The sequence below is a fragment of the Cebus imitator genome, unplaced genomic scaffold (assembly GCF_001604975.1).
Source record: "Cebus imitator isolate Cc_AM_T3 unplaced genomic scaffold, Cebus_imitator-1.0 Scaffold659, whole genome shotgun sequence".
NCBI lineage: Eukaryota > Metazoa > Chordata > Mammalia > Primates > Cebidae > Cebus > Cebus imitator.
Window position 1 is genome coordinate 459619 of NW_016107974.1, and position 23725 is coordinate 483343.

Here is a 23725-nt window from a genome sequence, read left to right on the forward strand (position 1 = left end):
TTAGAAAAATACTTGGTAGGTACTCAATAAATACTTGCTTAAAGAATGCTAGTGGAAAAAACAAGTGAGCCTTCAACAATATAAAAATACTGTAGAAGGGAAAATAACTCATATAACGGACACCTTGTGAAAATTTATTATCCTAGGTCTAATAGATGAGAAACTGCCTAAGTATACTCTGCTGTTAAGATTAAAGACTTTTGTCAAGGGTGCTAACACTGAATATAGGCAAAACACTCTTTGCAATAAGCAGTGCTGACACAACTGGAAAGCCACATGCAATAGAATGAAAGTGGACCTGTCCATCATATCACATACAAACATTAACACAAAATAATCACAGGCCTAAATGTAAGATTTAAAACTACAAAAATCTCAAGAAGAAAACATAGAAGTAAATCTTTGTGACACAGACTAGAAAATGGTTTCTACTATGCAACACAAAAAGTACGAGTGACAAAAAAAAAATAAACTGAACTTCATAAAAATTAAAACCTTTTGTTTCAAAAGATACCACCAAGAAAGTGAAAGGACAATCCACAAAATGGGATAAAATATTTGCAAATCATCTAGCTCATAAGACACTTGTATCTAGAAAATATAAAGAACTCAAAAGTAAACAATAAAAAGACAAAAAAATCCCAATTTTAAAATTGGGCAAAATATTTGAACAGACATTTCTCCAGAAAATAAAAGTACAAATGGCACATAAAAATGCTCAACATCATTAGTCATAAAGAAAATGCAAATCAAAATCACAATGATACATCCACCTTTCACCCACCAGGATGGCTATAAAGACGTGAATACAGGTGTTGGTGAGGATGAGAAGAAATTGGAACTTCATTCATACATTGCTGGTGGAATTCTAAAATAGTTCAGATGCTCTGGAAAATGTTTTGGGAGTTCTTCAAAATGTCAAACATAGTTACCATATAACCCAACAGTTCCACTCCTAGATACATATCCCATAGAAATGAGACTATACATCCATGCCAAAACTTATACATACAATGTTCATAGAAGTATTACCTTAACAGCTAAAAAGTAGAAACAGCCCAAATGTTCAAAAATTGATCAAATATAACAATATGTAACCTATTCGTACAATGAAGTCTTACTTGGCAATAAAAAGTAGTGCAGTTGACCCTTGATCAACATGGGTTTGAACAGTGCAGGTCCACTTACGGGTGGATTTTTTCCAGTAAGTTACACCAAGTGTGCCCGCCTCTCCCGCCTCCCCTCCCCAATTCTCCACCTCTTCTGCCTCTGCCCCCAATGAAATAGCAAGACCTAACCCTCTTCTTTCTCCTCAGGCTCTTCAATGTGAAGACAAAGGAAGACCTCTATGATGATTCACTTCACTTAATGAATAGTAAATGTATTTCCTCTTCCTTATAATTTTCTTAATAACATTTACTGTTCTCTGGTTTACTTTAAGAATATAGTATATAATACACATAACATATAAAATATGTGTTAATTAACTGTTCACATTATCAGTAAGGCTTCCAGTCAACAGCAGGCTATGAGTACTTATATTTTTGGGGAGTTACAAGTTATACATTGATTTTTGACTGCACAGGGAGTTGGTCCCCCTAACCCCTGAGTTGTACACTGATATATGTTACAAATAGAGGAATCCTGAAAACATAATTTTGAGTAAAAGAAGTCAGTTACAAATGACTACATATCATCTGACCCCATTTATATGAAATGTCCAGATTAGCCAAATCTATAGAGAAAGTATATTAATGGCTGCCAGGAATTTTTACAGGAGTTTGTATTTGAAGTGTGTATGCGTAGGAATTGTGGGAATGACTGCTAAGAGATACGGGGCTTCATTCAGGAGTGATGAAAAAGATCTAAAATCAGATAGTAGGGATGGCTGCAAAACTTTGTGAATATGGTAAAAACCAGTGAATTGTTTTAAAATACTTTAAAAGAGTAAACATCATGGTATGTAAATTATAGCTCAATAAAACTATTATAAAAAAGAATAACTGAAGATACTAGTAAAGTTAATCTTTCCAGACACTGATTAACTTCCAAATTAATGATTTTTTCAATGAGTATTTATTCTACCTTTATTAAATACTAGGGATATGATGATGAATGGCATGGTCCTTCACCCTTGGGGAGTTTCCAGATTCGTAGAGGCTGCTCTCCATAAAGGCTTGCTCAATTTGTGCAGGACACTTTACTCTTTGGACATTCAGACAGCATTGCAAAAGAAGAGTATGCAGCACATTTGTTAAAGAGAAATAGCTTTGAATTGCTAGTCAGAAAATAAATTATATTTTTGCCTCTGATTTTATATACAATGCATGCTTAAGAAGGTTTAGTAATCTTGCAGCTACAATCATTACACCAATCATTGCTATCAGGAACATTTCCTGAACATCTGCAGCCCAAGTCAGAATATAGCTTGTTCTCTTTTCCCCCCGTCTTCCTTCCTCTTGTCTATATTCCATATCCTGTTGACTTGTGATAATTAGGTATAAAAGTGATGGGTTCTGACTGATGCTGGACAGCTCAGTGATGGGGTAAGCCTTGTACCTTGTATTTTCTGATATATTCCTCCCACCCTAAGATGCCCCCTGAGGAAAGAGATAATATCCTACTCTATTCCAAGTGCCTACCAAATTAGTAGGTATCTGCTGTATTAAAAAAATTTTTTTTCATTACATTGATATTATATGGAACAGTCTTTAAATATACTAACACCATTCCAATTCTTTCCTTCTGGATGTTTTACCTTTTCTTTGTGATCTATTATTGTATCTGTTAAATGAACAGATGTCTAATTATTTAACTGAATTTTGGGAGTGGACAGAAGAACAGGGAAGAATGAACACATGTTGCCATTCCAACTCCTTAATTTATTTTCCCAACACCTAAGTTAAAAGTTAGACATAAAATAACCTTCCTTGAAAAAGGAAGAAAGTTGCCATGCTATGCTTTGTTGAAAACATCAAGGATACAATTTAGTTGAAATTGTTTAATAATTAAGAGCCTTTTTATACACTACCATTTTGAGACTAACTTGGGAACTTGGGCTTAACCTCAATTAACATCAGTCTCCTCCTTTCTAAAACTGGAATAACAATTATATCTAATCAATTTCTCAGGATTACTATACAGTATGGTTAAATGAGAAGGGAAAAGTAAAATACTTATAAATGAGGAAGAGCATTATCAGTACAATAAATCATTTGTGTACAGCCTATATGCATTTCAATGCTTATACAGTTTACTCAGCATCTACCCACTGGAACTATATTGATTGGTCTCTTATACAAATTAAATATCATATAAAATTTTTCTCAGAGAATGAAATGATCTTGCTGATCCCTTACTCAAAGTATATCTCAATCAATCACTTAGTATTCTCAAATCTTGATCACCCTTACTGAAATCTCAGGTTCCAGTATTATAATTCTTTAAGAAACCTGAGCTCCAATAACGAAAGTATACTTCAGATTAATCTTTATAAAGGTACCAAACTCTATGAATGGTGAATTCCAATTCTTTGGTGCACCACTATACCTTTAAAGTTATCTTCTGGGTAATAAAAGCAACTTACTTTTGCAGCAGAGGATTGTATCACCTCCTAAAAGGAATACAATAAAATAAGGAAGTATTCATAATTTCATTAAATAAAGTATTGACTGTTTTCAAAACACTCAGATGTTAATCTTCTAATAACCTAAATTAACATTTGTAAGTTTCTTTATCCATTATCCTGCAGTTGTCACTCTGCATTGTTTCCAATGAAAGAGACTTAATGACATATTCAGGGTGAATCTAACTTGCCCAAACAAATGGCAATCAGAAACTTTTTGAGGGCTCACAGGTATCTGCCTCAAGAAAAACTTGCTCTCCAATTAATAGAATAATAAAATTATATACTAGAACCCTAACAGGTATAAAAGACACAAGCTAAGTTAACTGCAATATACAATTATCTCTATAACAATAACCATAAACAGAATTCCCACATTATTTGTATCAGATGAAATCTAATATTAAATAGTAAATACTACTAAGTGATAAAATATATGACTAGTATTGAAGGAGCTACAGAAAGGAACTATGTACAATTCTTGGTATAAGACCAAGAAAAGATCATTTTGAAAGAGACACTAGTAAAAGTCAGCGAATTATGGACAACTTGAAAATCTGCTGCTAAGGAGACACTAAAAATACTCAAGTCCAATTAGGAGTTAACCAGCATATATCATCAGTTTAGTATAGAACTAGTAAAAAATGGTCATAATCAACATGGAGTTTAGAAAAAAAAGAGAACTAAAAAAGTAGATAATTCAGTTATTTGGAGCAATACCATTTAGTCATAATATAAATGATTTAATTATTTCATAATTAGCATACTTGAGTGCATGTTGCTGCTGCAGCAATACTTACAAGCATTCTGCAACCCAGGTAAGACCTCACAGGTGGATATTTTCTTGAGAACATTGGTATATCTCATTCTAAGTTTTTAGATCCAGAAATTTGATTTTATCAGTGTATCCAGAATTGCAATTCTAGAGTATCTATTAATTTTTTACCTAGAAATTTCTAAGCGGCAGATACCATGTCTAAAGCATATCAGTAATTCAGTCACTAAAAGGAGACAGCAAAACTGACTGTGGACATGGGAGTCCAACCACCTGGGCTGAATCCCAGCTCCAGTGCTTACTACTTGTGTGATCTTGGTTATGTGGCTTGATCTCTGTAAGCCTCAAATTCCTCTTCTGGAAAATGGGAACAAAACTCATCCCTATAGGATGGTTTGAGGATTAAATACAATAAAATGTAAAGCATTTAGCACAGTGCCAGAAATAGATCAATTATTACTAATAATTAAACAGACGTTAGTTATCATTAATTAATATATAAGGTGGTATCTCCTGTGGGGTAGAGAAAATTAGTCAATCTTTTGTCAAAATTGGCATAAAACATTTTCAAACCCATCCAATCCATACCTCTATGACTCTGCTTAGCAATCAATTCTGTGATCATTAGCCTGGGCTTCAGGTTAAATTTAGATAGGGAGAGATCTTGAGTGTTCAGCCTGCCAGAATGGTCTACCTTTTATTATATTATCAGATATATTTTAATGGATTCTCATTTATTAATCAACTTTTTGTAGGATTGAGTAATCTTAAATAGATACTACAGATTCGGAGCAACTCTGGATGCACTGATTACAGCCAAATTTCTGGATCTGAAAACTTAGAATGAGATATACCAATGCTCTGCAGGATACTGTCTACCCGTGAGGTCTTACCTGGGTTGCAGAATGTTGTTAGGTATTGCTGTGGCAGCAACATGCAGTCAAGTATGCTAATTATGAAATGATTAAGTGATTTATATTATGACTAAATGGTAATCTTCCCAATAACTGAGAATTATCTATTTTTTGTATCCTTTACTCATTAATGCCTAAACATCTATTACATACCTACTAAACTAAATTTATTATGCAACTCACTCACACATACACAAAAATAATCATACTCTAAACCTATAACATAATTTATTAGAAAAACATTCCTATTGTAATAACAAAGAAATAAAAAAGGAATTTGGGGTCTACTGAAATGCAATTGCAAGAAACAACAGAAAAGGCATAATGACAAAAGGTGGGAATTCAGTTAACCTAAATGCTTGCAAAATATAGAATAAGGCTGCCATAGGAATAAAGACGATACTGTTTTTATTCCCATACATACTAGGTACATTCTGAAAGAAAATACATTGCAGATAGCATCCAAAAAAATAAATTCAGTGAAATCTCTCAATAAAGGAAAAATAATGGTTTTCAAAAACCAAAGCAAAAGTTTTCATTTCCAAAGGCAGCTTCTATCTATCTTAACACCAAAGCAGACATATTCTCTAAATAATTTTAAAAAGAAAAGATATGGAAAAGGTAAATAAAGTAATAATTTGAAGTTTTTTCTTTTATAATAAATTACCCATTTACTTCTCTCTTGCCTTTCATTTCATTTTTAAAAAAACATTTTTTCTGATTTTATTCTTCCTTTACATCTACTTTCTTTAGTTCTCACATCTTTTTATTTATCTGAGGATGACAGGTATATAAAATTAAATTAGAGAAAAGCTATAAGACTTAGGTGATTCCAGGATATTAAGTTTTATAGTATAAAGACCGACAGACTATAGGAAAATTGCTTTTTACATCGTTGGTGAGTTGTTTTTACATCTGTAGATGAAGTTACTTTACCATGCAAGGTTTTAGAGAAGGAACACATTTTTTTTTTTTTTTTCCTGGTGAAGAAATATGTTTCTCTTCATTTTTAAAACTCAATGTATCTATTCGGACTTCCTTTTAAAATCCGGAACACCATGCATTATTCGATTACATTAAACATGTTGAAATAAAAAGAACTACAATATTGAAATAAATTTATTATAGTTATATATTCTAAAATTTAACTGAGAAATATAATTTTTTTTTATATTCCAACATATATTCTGGGTTTAGGGTAAATCTAAGCCCAGAGATGGAGTGTAATCCGCATCCTGGTACACCTTCAAGTCTCTGACTTTATAAAGAAAAGGAGAGAGGAGGAGAGCATAGTCAGAACTAAAGTTGTCTCAATGTATTCCTTGCATATTTAGTTTAAAACTAATTGAGATCTCTATCAAGGGAGCAAGAAAAGGGATAATATTTATTAAGTGACAGACACTGTGCCAGAAGGTAAGAATAAAACAATGAACAAGGCTGCACAGCCCCTGTCCTCAAGGAGCTCAAAGTAATTCTAACAAAAGGACTTCCACTTAATTCTACTGAAAGTATGGTCAAAGGTATCTTTCAGGATGCTTAGGCTTCTTATTACATTTGACCATTTATCTTTGAGAAACATTTTCTAGGAATTTTCACTAACAAAATGCTACACTACCTTTAACAAAACAGCCTCCTCCTCATCATTTTCATTATCTGTTTTTCAGTTTTACCTGGTTTCTGTGGTACTTTTCTTACTAGTAGTGAGATAGAACTTTTAAAATATGCTTATGAAACATTTCTATCTCCTTCTTTTAGAAGAACAGTTTATTTCTTTTACTCATTTCTTGGTTAAAGGTTTACTATTTTTCTTACTGTTTAGTTTTTTGCATGTTAAAAGGGCTGCTTCAAGATATTTTATGTAAATATTTTCCCAGGCTGGTGTTTGTTGCACATATATGTCTGGGTGTGTATGTGTTACATACACACACATACATACACATCCTTATATTTTGAAACAGAGAAATTTAAAATTCTATGTCAATAATCTATCAAGATTCTGGGAGAGGATTTTCTACGGCTTTAAAAATTAGTATGTTTTTATCCGTTTGAGAAATATTTGCCAGCATATTTCCCTAGTTTTTAAAAAGATCTGGATTTTCATATTTAACTCCTTGGTAAATGAGAATTTGATTTAGGTAAATGACCTAAATGGCCATATATGCATATAAACTGACTGCATTTTTCAGTTAACTCATAGTTAACAGGGTTTCCCAATACCATACAAGGGAACAATTCTTCCTTTCCTCACTGATTTATCTTATGAATTTGTATTATACTACTAGTTATTTCAGCTTCATTATTACTTTGGCTCTTATGGAGAAGTTCAAAGATAGCTTAGTTCCTAACAACCAGTTGTTTTTTTTTCCCCATCATATCTATGATTTTTCTTTAAAAAATCTTTAAAAATCAAACTGTTTCACTAGGACATTTCTAAGACACTGGCGTCTTTTCATTAATTGGTCTGGTAATAGATACTTTCATTTTACAGACTGGGGACTTCAGCACAGGAAGGCCTTTGTATTTGATCTTTATTATCTCTTTTTAAATATACTGGTCTCTTCTTTGACAACACTGATAAACCATGTGTACAATCTATCTCATATCCATCTCTCATTATCAACAATAATAACTAACATTTATCAGTGGCACTATTTATCAGACGCCCTGTTAAGAGGTTTACTTTTAGAGTCTTGCTGAATCTGTAAAATCCTGTAAGGTAAGAAATATTACGATCCTCATTTTATGGCTCAACATAATGGCTCATGCCTGAAATCTCAACACTCTGGGAGGCTGAGGCAAGAGGGCTGCTGACTGCTTGAGGCTAGGAGTTTGAGAACACCCTGGACAACATACCAAGACCCTATCTCTACAAAAAAAAAATTTAAAAATTAGCCAGGCATGGTGGTGTGTGCCTACAGTCCCAGCTACTGAAGAGTCAGAGGCAAGAGGATTGCCTGAGCTCAGGAGTACAAGACTGCAGTAAGCGATGATTGTACCACTATATTCCAGCCTGGGCCACAAAGTGAGACCTGTCTCTAAATTAAGAAAAACAAAAACAAAAACCACCTCCATTTCACAGATGAGGAAAATTAGGCTTACTTAAACTTATCCCGAGTCACAAAGCTGGCACAGGCTGTAGCCTATGCTATTCCTATGCCCAAGCATCTGGATCCCAGAGCTACACTGTTAACTACAGTTTTCACCTACCTTTTTTTTCTGTATTCTTGTGTGCTTCTGAAATTAGTTTTCTATTCTACACTATCGATCTGATATTTTAAAGTGTCAACTTTCTCTTTTACCACCTGCAATGTGGAATGAATTGAAGCTTACCTTTTGAATTTCTTTAAATTCATTTTTTCTTATATGTCTTTTTAAATCAAAATCTTGAGACTCTCTTTTCATCTCTTCATTAATAGAAATTGTTTTCTTCTATTTTATTGAGAACACACTCTAAAATATTCCATTTCTTACAGCAAAGCATTTTAAGATATGCTTTGCCTTTACTTACTTTCCTTTTTTGGGAAAAGGGGGACAGAATCTCACTTTGTCAACCAGGCTGGAGTGCAGTGGCATGATCTTGCTTCACTGCAACCTCTGCCATCTGGGTTCAAGCGATTCCTGTGCCTCAGCCACCTGAGTGGCTGGGATTACAGGTGTGTGCAACCATGCTGGGCTGAGAAAGTCGCAGTTTCTATTTCTTTCCTAGGAGATGGAGTCATACCCGTAAGCTAAATTCTAGGTGTGGTCATCTGGTTCAGAGCACTCCTTTACCACCAGGTCCTGGGCTAGTTAGTCTTTACAGAGAGATCCAGTCAGAACAGCATTATCAATTACTCTAAATTCAGTTTGTCTGTTGCAATTAAGGATTTAGGGATTAGCATCTGAAAGGAACCATAGACGTATAAGGTGGTCTAATTTTAAGTAATTAACTTACTTCATTAAATGAATATTTACTGGCATGGCAATGTAAAACAGGATAGAAATAGTTCTAAAGTTTCAACAGCATAAAATAAACATACTGTGACAGTTTCAAGTCTCTGTTTGACTAGTTGCATCTTTGTTGAAGAATTTTCAGTATGGACATATTCACCAATCTGAAAAGAGCCTTGATGGGGTAGTTTTGGAGAGGTACATAGGGCATCTTGACTTTGGTGTATTCCAGGTAATGGAAATGTTCCGTTGTAGCGTTTGCACATTTCAACCTCCTGCTGGGCAACTGAAGAAACAAATCCATAATTAGTTTAAATCACCATAGCAAAAGCATAATCAAATAAGCCCGAAAACTGTAGCATTCAACAAATAATCAAAAACTGCATAACACATCTTAAAAACTGGGTAGTAGTAAGATACCATGACCAGCAAAATTTGAAATTATTGGATGCTATAAAATCATAAGGAAGGAAATATAACTTCAGGTCAGGCAGCATTATAATTGAGCTGTGAAGGCGATGTAAATTGGGATGGGATAATAACTTTAAATATATGTATGTAGAAAAATATTAAAAAATTAAAGGCATAACAGAATTAAGGGAAATGCTAAAATAAATATTCACAAGCCTCTTTAAAACAACTACTTTCATATTTCTGTATACTTTTTTATATATACATTCTATGTAAGATATCATAATGTAAATACAATTTAACATTTCTCAACTTAAATGGTAATATTTCTCATATTTCTACAATGACATCATTACCATTATTAATGTTTTACAGCATCTCATTTAATGAAGCACCATAATTTTTTTTTTTACATTCTCTTATACTGACTACAGTTGGCTCTCTATATCTGTGGGTTCCCCATCCATGAATTCAACCAACTATGGCTCAAAAATATTTTTTAAGAAAAGTAACAATAAAAAATACAGTATAACGATTTATATAGCATTTGTACAATATTAGGCATTATAAATAATCTACAGATTATTTATATGTCCACAGGTTATATGCAAAACTATGCCATTTTATATAAGTGCTAATTTTAGCTTCCATAGATTTGGTATCTCCAGGGGTTCTGGATCCAGTCCTCTATGGATAACAAGAGGTAACTCTATAGTGTTCTCTGTTTTCCCTTATAGATCATGCAAGAATAAGTATTTGATAGCTGATTTTCTTTTTTTTTTTTTTGAGACAGAGTCTCGCTCTGTTGCCAGGCTGGAATGCAGTGGCGTGATCTCGGCCCACTGCAACCTCCACCTCCTGGATTCAAGCAATTCTCCTGCCTCAGCCTCCCAAGTAGCTGGGACTATAGGTGTGTGCCACCACGCCCAACTAATTTTTGTATTTTTAGTAGAGATGGGGTTTCACCATGTTGGCCTGGATGGTCTTGATCTCTTGACCTCATGATCTGCCTGCCTCAGCCTCCCAAAGTGCTGGGATTACAGGCGTGAGTCACTGTGACTTTGTTTCTTAACATAATTCCTATTTTGGATTTAATTCTCTAGAGTGAGGAAGTTGGCTCAAAGGGTGAATGTTTTAATGATGACAATGATGATGATGACGGCAATGAGCATAGTAGCACCTGTGCGGCACTTTACATTTTTTAGGGTGCTATCACATACACATTACCTTATTTGATCATTTAAAACATATGAATTTGATACATTTTTAAATGTCTGTCTATATATACAAAGGAGAAAAAAATATATAAATTCATCATTTAAAAAAATATTTCTTTAGTTATATAATCTTGAAATGGAAATCCTTCCTAAACATGACATGAAAGAAAGAAATCTCAAAACAGGGATTCACAATGTGGAATCAGTGGATGAGCCTTCAGGAAGTCTATGGACTACTGAAATTATTATGGAAATGTGAATGTGTATATACAAATGTTTCTGGAAAGCAGATTCATAATTTTTATCAGGTTATTCATCGATGGATTACATGAATCAGAAAGGTTAATAATTGTCAACATTCCTACGGACCCAGACCAATGAACAGATTTTGTAACATGAACATTTAAAGAGTCTTCATTAAAATAAAAAAACTGGCTAGGCACAGTGTCTCATATCTATAATCCCAACACTTTGGGAGGCTGAGGTGGGCAGATTGCTTGAGCCTAGGAGTTTGAGACCAGCCCTGGCAAGACAGTAAGACCCTGTCTCTACAAAAAATTTAAAAATTAACTGGGCAGAGTGCCATGTGCCTGTAGTTTCCAGCTGCTTAGGAGGCTGAGGTGGGAGGATCACTTGAGACTGGAGGTGAAGGCTGTCACTGCATTCCAGTGCAGACTGGATGACAGAGCTAATATGATTTTTAAATAATAATATTTAAGAACCAAATATATAAATAAATGACCACAATAAAAATTAAAAAGGAAATGACATAACAGGTTTCTTCCATTTCTGACCAAAATGGAGTAGGGACTAGATTTACTCTGCTGCTCAAAACTACCAAAAAATGGACAAATTGTATAAAAGAAATAATAACTCTTTCTTTGCAGACATGATTGTCTAGGTAGAGCTAAAGCGGAATGAGGCAAGAGAAGAACACTTTAAGGAAGTTCTCACTCTGAGGTCCTGGCTCCACTTCTGTGTAAAAACTCTAAATGGAATAACCAAAGCACTAGAATTGACTTTAGCAAGGTTTAAGGAGATGAGATCAAAACACAAAAATTATCTCTATGTCTATATACAAGTAATGAAGAACCAAAAACTGAAATTAAAAAAATATATATGCCATTTACTATGGAATAAAAAATATGACATAGTTTAGAAAAAAATTTATGAAAGATGTGAAAGACCTGTACACCGAAAACTAAAAATACTCCTGAGAGAAAGTGACAAAACAATTTGTCATTGTGTTCACGGAGTGGCATACCCAGTATTGGTAAGATGTAAATTCTCCACAAATGTCTGTAGCTTAATGCAGTCCCACTCAAAATTTCAGCAGGATATTTTTAGAGAAATTGTAAAATAAATTCTAAAATTGACATGCAAATGCACATTACCTAGAACAGCCAAAACAACTTTGAAAAAGAACAGAGAATTAACACAACCTGACTTCAAGTCTTATAAAGGTACAGTAATCTACACAGTTTGCTACTGGCATAAAGATAAATAAATAGATCAAAAGAACAGTATAGAGAGCCCAGGGTGTATAGACAAAGTATAAAGGCCATTTAGTGGAGAAAGGACAGTTTTCCCAACAAATGGTGTTAGAGTAGTTTGATATTCACATGTGAAAAAAACCCAACTTTGATCTACACTTCACAACATGTACAAAAGTAACTCAAAATGAACCACAGATCTAAATGCAAAACCTAAATCTATAAGACTTCTAGAAGAAAACAGAGAACACTTTTGTGAGCTTGGGTTAGGCAAAGATTTCTTAGATACAACACTAAAATGTGTAAGAGAACAAACTGATAATTTGCACTTAATCCAAATTTCAAACTTATGTTCTTTAATCTGTTAAGACAATTAGAAGACAAACCAGACTGGGGAGAAATACCTGCAAATTGTATGCCTGATAAAATACCTGTATACGGAAAACACAAAGAACTCTCGAAACTCAATAGTCTGAAAACAAATAAGCCAACTTAAAAAATGGACAGAACATTTGAAAAGATACTTTACTGAAGAAGTTATATGGATGACAAATAAGCATGCAAAAAAGGTGCTAAGTATCATTAGTCATTAGGTATAAGCAAATTAAAACCACAATAAAATAGCACTGCATGTATATTAGAATGGCTAAAATTCAAAAGATTGGCTATTTCAAAGTTGGCAAGTACATTCACACACTAATGTTGCAAACGTTAAATGGCACAACCACTTTAGAAAACAGTCTGGCAGCTTCTTAAGAAGTCAAACATACATCTGCAATATGATCTAGCCCTTCTACTCCTAGAAATTCATCCAAGAGAAATGAAAGCATATGTCCATACAAAGACTTGTATGTGAATATTTGGAGCAGCTCTACTTGTAATAGCTAAAACGTGGATACAACCCAAATGTTCATCAACAGGTGAATGGATAAACAAACTGTGGCATAGCCATACAATTAACACCCAACAATATAAAGAATAAACTGATGAAAAATGCTAAAACACAGATTTATCTCAAAGTAATTATAAGTGAAAGAAGCCAGACAGAAAAGGGTACATGGTCTCTACAGTTTCATTTATATACAATTCTGAAAAATGCAAACTAATTTATAGTGGTTGCCTGGGGTAAGGGTGAGGAAAGAACAGAACACAAAAGGGCATAAAATAACTTTTGGGGATGATGAGTAAGTTCATTATCTTGATTGAGGCAATGGCCTTACAGGTGTATAAATGTCTAAACTTATCAGATGGGACATTTAAATATGTTCAGTTTATAATATGTCAATTACATCTCAATAAAGCCATTCACCAAAAAAAAGCAAATGAAAAAATTGTGATGAAAGAGGTAATTATTCTTACTATGCAAAGAGTTCCCATAAAATCCATTAAAAATTAATAAACAGAAAAATGGGCAAAGAACCATTAAAGAAAATTCACAAAAGAGCTATGTGTCCAATAAAAAGATATTTAACTTCACTATAAATTAAAGGAATTATTAATAAAAATGTAAATTAGAAAGTTAGGCTTTTTTTTTTTTTAAACCTGTTTAACTGACCCTTTGTAACTCAAGACATTTCCTGAGGAACAAATTAAATAAGGGTAGCTAGGTATACACTGAAGCACTGTTTAAATGTTGAAAAAGATGTAACAGTATAATTGTGCAACAACAGTTGTTTACTATGGTGTATTCATTTAATGAAAGCGAATTTAGCCACTAAAATTATGTACAGGAATGTAATGAACACAATGAAACACTGCCCATAATATGTTATCAATTGGAAAAAAATAATTTATAAAACAATATAGTCAGTATACAAAAGGATGACCACTTTTTCAAGTTATCAGTCTTGGTTTTTTCGCCAACTATAAGTCTGAGATGACGTGTATAAACAATGCTAGGTCTTTGATCTTTATATTCATGTACTATTTCATTTAGGCACTCTAAATGAAGAACAGCTCAATAATAATTGGTGTTCTCTCCCTGCAGACCTTGAAAGTAATGAGCACCAAAGGATATTATAAAGGGAGAGGACCTGTTTACACTTCACCCTTTCAGTGATGTACACACCTCAATACTAATTACTACTTTTAAACAGAAGTGTAGCCTTTTTTCTCTGTAGATTGTTGTGGGTTTCACTATTATTTTTCATTAAACATTTTGAACATTTCCCCCAAATAATCAGAACACTTATTTAACCTCAACTCTTCAAAGACTGCTTACAGAACAAGAGAAATGTTAAGGCTGTGAAAGAAAATAAAAGTGCTCTATGAACTGGAATTTGGAAGGTTTAACATTAGCAGGTGGGTTTCAGGAATAAATAAATCAACAAATGCATATCACATTTCATGATCTTTGTCTTATTTGCTTTTTAAAATTGTCCTTTCAACATTTAATTGTGATTTGATGCTATGAATGGAAAATAAAACTGGATTTAACTATTTAATGACACTTTCTAACTCCCTATATTTTCTCTGAGATTGTGTACTTGCCAACCATGATTTCATTTAATCTGAGTGACTGAACATGCATAAAAATGGCCCAGAGGCACATACACCTATATAAGCAACAGTTACACAGGTTAGTAAGATTTCAGTATTTTTCATCTTACTCTTTTTGTCAAATAATTTTCTCAGTATTATGATATGCTAAACACATATTATTATTCTTTCTTAAAAATGATATTTTAAACTGGAAAAAAGTAACAAAAAGCATGGCCTAATTATCTCTTTCCTTATTTTTCCAGGTATTAAGATGCCTTTCAGAAGGATTAAAATGACCCAAATGGAAGCTGATAACAAAAATAAATACAAACAATTATGAATATTTGTTTTTGTCATCTAAAGGAAATTTTCTATACAAAAGCCATCTGACTGGTATTCAAGGAGTCAAATTAAACACCCTATTTTATCTTCAGCATCTCTAATTCTGTGAAGGTAGCCATAAAACAAAATATGCAGAAATATTCACAGACTTAGTTTCTCAGATACTAGAAACGAACCTGTTCACAAGTTCGTGTGCTCTTCTCCCTCCTCCACCCTCCACAAATGTATACATCAATTTGTGTCAGACTATACAGATTCCACTGTAAAATACTAATAGGTTATACTAGATGACTTCTGATATTCCTTCAAGCTCTATGCTTTTAACATTTCAGGAGTTTTAAAACACTTTGACATAGGCCATGGTTGGAGTATAATTTTGCAATTAAGTAACTATATTTTTTCACTTTATCATTAATTTTTGTGTTAATTTTTGCATCTTTAAAATTTAGCTCTGATCTAACCTGATAGGTTTAACACTTGTAATTTTAACAGTATCATTCCCATCTTTTCCTCAGTTTCTGAAGAGCTGTCATGGACCATGCACTAAGCAAGTTCTGCATATACAGACACTGGACCCACTTGAGGTTTCGGCCTTCCGAAGGAGAATAAATTACTGCAAGGTGCTAAGTGGTATAGCAGAGGAATGGACAGATGATGAGAGCACAGAGAAGGCAACTGTATTTGCTTAAAAAATGTTATATTCATCAAAACTTCCGGCTATCATTTGGGATTCCAAATTTTATAAAATTAGAACATTCTTAAAATGTTTTTATGATGGACAGTCCTTTGATTTATAGAACAAGCTTGGTGCTTTGTGTATGTTCTTGAGTTAAACAATTATGAAAAAATAATGTGGTTTTCTTAAGAGATTTTTATCTTTATAGGAGGAAGAATGGAGGAAATAAGATATTTTAATCCACTGCCCTTTGCATCTGAAGCAAAGGCAAGGTTTGCTATTATTACAATCTATGAACTTACATTACTGACTTTATAATAAAGTGAACCTGGAATCACAACATATTCTTTCTCTTACATTATATTAATAATAAGATTCTCCTTTGGTTCACCATTTAATTCCTTTGTTAAAGACATTTATTATATATAGCCTTGTTACTATATATGGTCATCTTACTGGATACCTAATTTCTTTAGCTATAAACTATTATATTTCCAGTTATACTATTATTCCTGCAAGCTGGTAGTTCTGCTTATCCAGTTTCCCAGCATTTAGCAGTTATATAGCATTCTCCTTCTCTTTCTCTAACATCTGTAGTGAATGTTCAAGGACTTACAATGTTTTTTGTTGTATTTTATCTGGCGTAACTTGTTTCTCCTTCGGCTAATCTTGAGATTCTGAGTGGATGGATCCAAGTTATACACACCAACACTTCAATTCTGGTAGCCTAGCTGTGTTTGAGGTCCTGATAGTAATTTTACATTTCTTTGACATACCTTATAAGTCAAGTAGAACTTTGAAGTATTACTAATAAAACTGTTCAAAATCTATACAGTAATGTCTACCAGACTCAAGTCTCACAGCCAACCAAATGAGACAGCATCTACCAGCATATGGCAAATTGATAAGCTGGATATCAAAACTGAATAAACTATCTGCAAATCCCCTACAGTACATGCTATTCTGCTCTTGTTGGTTCCTATTCTATTATCAATCATCACACAGAATGTTATCCAACTGAAAATGTGTCATATACTGCTACAGAGAATTGCTACAATTTCCCGACTGCAGCCTAGTTCAGGAACTCTAATAACACAGGCATTACTCAGAGATATAGCAGGTTTGGTTTCAGACTACCGCAATAAAGCGTATATCTCAATAAACCAAGTTATATGTTTTTAATTTTCTAGTGCATATAAAAGTTATGTTTATACTATATTGTAGACTATTAATTATGCAATAGCATTATATCTAAAAAAACAGTGTATTTACCTTAATTAAAAACTACTTCATTGCTAAAAATGCTAATAATCATCTATGTCTTCAGTTAATCATATTTTTTTTTGCTGGTGGAGAGTCTTGCTTTGATGTTAATGGTCTGCTGACTGATAAACATGGTGGTTGCTGAAGGTTAGGGTGGCTCTGGCAATTTACACAACAATGAAATTTGCTGCACTGATTGACTCTTACTTTCACGAAAGATTTCTCTGTAGCATGTGATGCTATTTGATAGCATTTTACCCATAGAAATTTTTTCAAAATTAGTCAATCGTCTCAAACTTTGCCAGTGTTAAATTTATGGAATTTTCTAAATCCTTTGTTGTCATCTCAACAATGTTCACAGCATCTTCACCAGGAGCAGATTCCATCTCAAGAAACTACTTCCTTTGCTCATCCATAAGAAACAACTCATCCATTCTAGTGTGATCATTAGATTGCAGTAATTAAGTCACATATTCAGGCTCTACTTCTAATTCCAGTTCTCTTAGATTGCAGTAATTAATTCACATATTCGGGCTCCACTTCTAATTCCAGTTCTCTTGCTATTTCCACCAAATCTGCAGTCACTTCCTTCACTGAAGTCTTGAAGCCCTCAAAGTCATCCATGAGGGTTAGAATACGCTTCTTCCAAACTTGTTAGTGTCCATATTTTGACCTCCTCTTACCAATCCTGAATGTTCTTACCGACATTTAAAAAGGTGAATCCTTTCCAGGTTTTCAATGTACTTTCCTCAAACCCATCAGAGGTATCACTATGTACGTCAGCTATGGAATTATGAAATGTATTTCATAAATAATAAGACATGAGAGTCAACATTACTCCTTGATTTGTGGGCTTCAGAATGGATGATGTGTTGGCATGTATGAAAACAACATTCATCTCCTTGGACATTTCCATCAGAGCTCCTGCATGACCAGGTGCATTGTGAATGAGAAGTGATATTTTGAAAGAAATCTTTTTTTCTGAGTGGTAAGTCATAACAGTGGGCCTAAAATATATAGTAAGCTGTGTTGTAAAGGAATGTGCTATCATCCAGGCTTTGTTGCTCCATTTATAGAGCAGAGCAGATGTAGTATAATTCTTTTTTTTTTGTTATACTTTAAGTTTTGGGATACATGTGCAAAACGTGCAGGTTACATAGGTATACATTGCACCCATCGAACTGTCATCTATATTAGGTATTTCTCCTAATGCTTTCACTCCCCTAGCCTCTCACCCCACAACAGGCCCCAGTGTGTGATGTCCCCCTCCTTGTATCCATGTGTTCTAACTGTTCAGCTCCTACTTATGAGTAAGAACATGCAGTGCTTGGTTTTCTGTTCCTGTGTTAGTTTGCTGAGAATAATGGTTTCAATCTTCATCCATGTCCCTGCAAAGAACAGGAACTCATCATTTTTCATGGCTGCATAGTATTCCATGGTGTACATATGTCACATTTTCTTTATCCAGTCTGTCACCGATGGGAATTTGGGTTGGTTCCAAGTCTTTGCTACTGTGAATAGTACTGCAATAAACATACATGTGCATGTGTCTTTATAGTAAAATGATTTATAATCATTTGGGTATATATCCAGTAATGGGATTGCTAGGTCAAATGGTATGGTATTTCTGGTTCTAGATCCTTGAGGAATTGCCACACTGTCTTCCACAATGGTTATACTAATTTACACTCTCACCAACAGTGTAAAAGTGTTCCTATTTCTCCACATCCTCTCCAGCATCTGTTGTTTCCTGACTTTTTGATGATCACCATTCTAACTGGTCTGAGATAGTATCTCATTGTGGTTTTGATTTGCGTTTCTCCAATTACCAGTGATGTGAACTTGTTTTATGTTTGTTGGCTGTATAAATGTCTTCTTTTAAGAAGTGGCTGTTCATACATTTCGCCCACTTTTTGAAAACAACCCTGTTTGTTTTCTTGTAAATTTAAGTCCTTTGTAGATTCTAGATATAAGACTTTGTCAGATGGATTGCAAAAATCTTCTCCCATTCTGTAAGTTGCCTGTTCACTCTGATGACGGTTTCTTTTGCTGTGCAGAAGCTCTTAGGTTAATTAGATCCCATTTGTCAATTTTAGCTTTTGTTGGCATTGCTTTTGGTGTTTTAGTCATGAAGTCTTTGCCCATGCCTATGTCCTGAATGGTAATGTCTAGGTTTCCTTCTAGGGTTTTTATGGTTTTAGGTCTTATGTTTAAGTTTTTAATCCATCTTGAGTTAATTTTTATATAAGGTGTAAGTTTCAGTTTTCTGTATATGGCTAGCCAGTTTTCCCAACACTGTTTATTAAATAGGGAATCCTTTCCCCATTGCTTGTGTTTGTCAGGTTTGTCAAAGATAAGATGGTTGTAGATGTGTGGCATTATTTCTGAGGCCTCTGTTCTGTTCCATTGGTCTATCTGTTTTGGTTACTGTAGCCTGTAGTATAGTTTGAAGTCAGGTAGCATGATGCCTCCAGCTTTGTTCTTTTTGCTTAGGATTGTCTTGGCTATATGGGCTCTTTTTTTGGCTCCATATGAAATTTAAAGTAGTTTTTTCTAATTCAGTGAAGAAAGTCAATGGTAGCTTGCTGGGGATAGCATTGAATCTATAAATTACTTTGGACAGTATGGGTATTTTCACTATATTGATTCTTCCTATCCATAAGCATGTAATAGTTTTCCATTTGTTTCTGTCCTCTCTTAGTTCCTCGAGCAGTGGTTTGTAGTTCTCCTTGAAGAAGCATAATAAAGCAAAGACCAATAAAACGAGGTATGCCTGTATTTATGCTTCATGCCTCATTTTATAGTTTCATTTTATCCTTTGATAAAAATATTGATATAAAATAGAATAGGTGCTATTCTAATTTTACAAGCAGAAAAAACAGATGCAGAAAGGTAAAGTATTTGACCAGGGTCAAACAGAGAGTGGTAGTATTTTGTCTAGAATGCCAGCGCTCTCTTACTCCAGTCGTTGTTGTTGTCTATTTTATATCCTATCAATCATATCATTCATGCATAGTGCATTTAAAAATACTACTGTAAACATTAGAAAAATGCCTTAAAGAAGAATTCAGGGCTCTGGTTTACGCTCAAAACTATCAAGTTGACTAAGTTTTCCAATGTCTTGAGTTCCTGAATGACATAAACTTGCAAATATAATATGTGAATAATATTAAAATAGGTACTTCAACATATAACCAAGAAATAGGTAGTTTCAGCATGAATTAAAATGTGGCATTTCTATCTTTTAATTTCTCCTACCCGGCTAAAAATAAGTATTTAAAATTCCGTTCTACTATTAGTTAAATTTTAATGATACAATCCCATGTAACTATGAGAATTATAACTAAATTGCTTTTGAATTATTCATCATGAATATTACAAATGAATGCCATATACAATATAGAAAACAAATGAATTTCCATTATGTATTGTATATGGTATTACAAATGAACATATACAAATAGTATACAAAGAGCCATCTCCAATATAATATCCACTCTATTATACATAAAACCATAGATATTAAATGTATTTCTATTAGACATTATCTTATTCCAAAAATATTGTAAAATTAGTTATATTAAAATTTAATATGGCCAGGCATGGTGGCTCACACCTATAATCCCAGAACTTTGGGAGGCCGAGGTGGGCAGATCACTTGAGACCAGGCCTAGGCTGGTCTCAAACATAGCAAAACCCTGTCTCTACAAAAAATACACACAAGAAATTAGCCAAGTAGCCCATGGTCCCAGCTATTTGGGAGGCTGAGGCAGGAGAACTACTTGAGACCAGGTGGTTGAGGCTGCAGTGAGCCGTGATTGTGCTAGTACACTCCAGCTTGGGTGACAGAAGACAGAAGAGGCCTTGTCTCAAGAAAAAAAACCAAAAACTAATGCTATATACTAAAGAAAAGTTATATTTTACACTGTATCAAGAACATAATGGCTTAGTACATCATAATGTTACTCCTAAAATTTTAATTTTTATGTATGTATGTATGTGTATATATATATGTATGTATAGATGGGGTCTCACAATGTATGTGTGTATGTGTGTGTGTGTGTATATATATATATATATATATATATATATATATATATATGTGTGTGTGTGTATATATAGACGGAGTCTCACATATGTAGAGACGGGGTCTCACTATGCTGCTCAGGCTGCTCTTAAACTCCTGGCCTCAAGCGATCCTCCCACCTCAGTCTCCCAAAGTGCTGGGATCATAGGTGTGAGCCACCACACCTGGCCACCTCCCAAAATTTTTAAAGGAGTGAACTATTAATCTAGATAAGCAAACTTCCTTTCTGAAGGGGTTCTCCTAGATGTTGAAATTGAAAACCAACAACACATTTTGCCATATGAATATTTAGCTACCTTTTAAATTTATTTTATGATCATGAATTGCAAAGACTAAATAAGTGCCTAGGAGAAAGGGCTTAATGCATTAAGAAGACAGACTGTGGAGTCAGGCAGCCTGGAACCAAATAGTGGCTTTACTACCAACTGTGTTACTTTAGGAAAATTACTGTATTCTCTGTGCCTGTTTCATCATCTGCAAAATGAGGATAATAATGGGACCTACACTGAACAGTTTCAGAAGGATTGTATAAGAAAATATATGTAAAATACTCGTAAGAGTGGTGGACACATTAAATGCTTGATAAATGTTAGCTACTACTACCACTGTTATTAGCCCCAAATTTACTAACTGATGATGCCACTCAGTATATATTTTTATAAAATTTAAGGAAAAAAATGCTGTTCTACAGGATTTGTAGTTGTTAATACCAACATTTATTCTTTTATTGCATATTAGTAATATGCCAGGTACTATGTTAGACATATGGCATTATAAATACCACACACTTCTAGGCAATGGGCAAGTTAAATAACAAATTTCACAGGAAGCTAAAGGTACATGTTGTCCTGAACTCTGGTAAGTGTGCCACAATACAAAAAATAAGTTTGTCAGCCAGGTGCGGTGGCTCATGCCTGTAATCCCAGCACTTTGGGAGGCCGAGGCAGGTGGATCACGAGGTCAAGAGATTCAGACCATCCTGGCCAACATGGTGAAACCCCATCTTTACTAAAAATACAAACAAATTAGCTGGGTGTGGTGGTGCGTGCCTGTAGTCCCAGCTACTCGGGAGGCTGAGGCAGGGGAATTGCTTGAACCTGGGAGGTGGAGGTTGCAGTGAGCTGAGGTCACGCCGCTGCACTCCAATTGGTCCTGCCGCCTATTGACGGAGTGAGACTCTGTCTCAAAAAAAAATAAATAAAGTTTGTCAACAATGACAATGCAGGTTATCATTAATATAAAATGTATTAATAAAATCATGTCAGTTGTGGAAGCTGCTTTTTAGTTTAAATTTCCTTTAGAGGTGTAATCAACTACTTAGGAAGCACAAAGGACTAGAAAAGAGCACAGCAATCTGAGTCTCATTCCTGGGTTTCATAGCCGAGCTCAATTTGACACACAATAGATGCTTAACAAAAATTTGTCTAAGGTATTATGACTACAAAGCACTCCAGAGTTAATATTGGTTCAGGGGAGACATTGCCACCTAGTGAAAAATCAGCCTCATTACCTAGAATTATCAAATCATGCTGAGAACTTCCCAAATTAGACTTGACTCCACTTAACACACTACATGCATATTTATTATGTGTCAGTATTCAGGGTAGGTACTAGCAGGAAAAAGACGAACAAGCTTCCATCTTTGCTTCTTACAAAGTACAGAAAATACAAAGAAACTTCATACTCCACAGAGAAACAGAAAAAACTGTACCATAGAAAAAACAAGGTTTGATTATTAGACATTTAGAAACTAGTATTACAAGAAATTTGCTGAAAAGGAAATTTAGTGTAGCAAGTAAGTGCATGGACTCCAGGACCGAACTGCATTGATTTAAAGCTATGGCTCCAATAAAGCGAGGATAATAGCCCCTATGTCATCAGACTACTGCAGAATTAAATCTACGTAAAATGCTTAAAACAGTGCTGGGAACACAAAAAGTGCTATATAAGTATTAACTATAATTATTATTAAATTTAAAACAATATCCTAGAGACTGGGGTGAATAAATATTGATTAATAACAAAACATTAACTGCTAAAGTCCAGCTTCATAAATTTAATTCAGTAGAAGCCGTTTCTCTGAGTAGTACTCTGATATTATGGGAATCCTAAAAGTACATTATTTGTGGTACTCTGTGACTAAATTTTGTATTGCTGGATGATTAACCCTTTCAACATCAGGCAAACAGAACTGTCTTCTGAAAGTAAAAATCATATTTCTTACCAAAAAAAGCAAAAAGTCAGTAGAATGAAAGACCCAAAAGACCACAGCCTGAACATATGCTTAACAGGGAAAGATGCTTGCTAACTCTTCACAGATTTTGCTAGAACTGAAAGATGGATGATACATTTAGCTACCACTGTGGTCTCATTCACAACTTATTTAGCTTATTAAAAAAAATAAGCTTGCTCCATTTTCCTTGAAAATCATCAGAAGCTCTGATAAACACCACTTAAACATCTCTTAACTCTTTTGTGTTTTTTGAATTTTATACTATTAAAGTATTTATG

General features: G+C 34.0%; 1 protein-coding gene across 10 annotated transcripts in view; it reads right to left on the reverse strand.

Annotated features, from left to right (window-relative positions):
- The window catches only part of AHI1 (Abelson helper integration site 1), a 232790-nt gene that overhangs the window by 112901 nt on the left and 96164 nt on the right, over positions 1-23725 (reverse strand). For 9 of the 10 annotated variants that reach the window (XM_037734767.1, XM_037734766.1, XM_037734768.1 and 6 more), the window contains 2 exons: positions 9334-9530; positions 3587-3613 (listed from right to left, as the gene is read on the reverse strand). In XM_037734767.1, the coding sequence (XP_037590695.1) occupies positions 3587-3613; positions 9334-9530 (224 nt within the window). The remainder of the gene's footprint in view (positions 1-3586; positions 3614-9333; positions 9531-23725) is intronic. The other variant, XM_037734769.1, reaches the window with a different exon arrangement.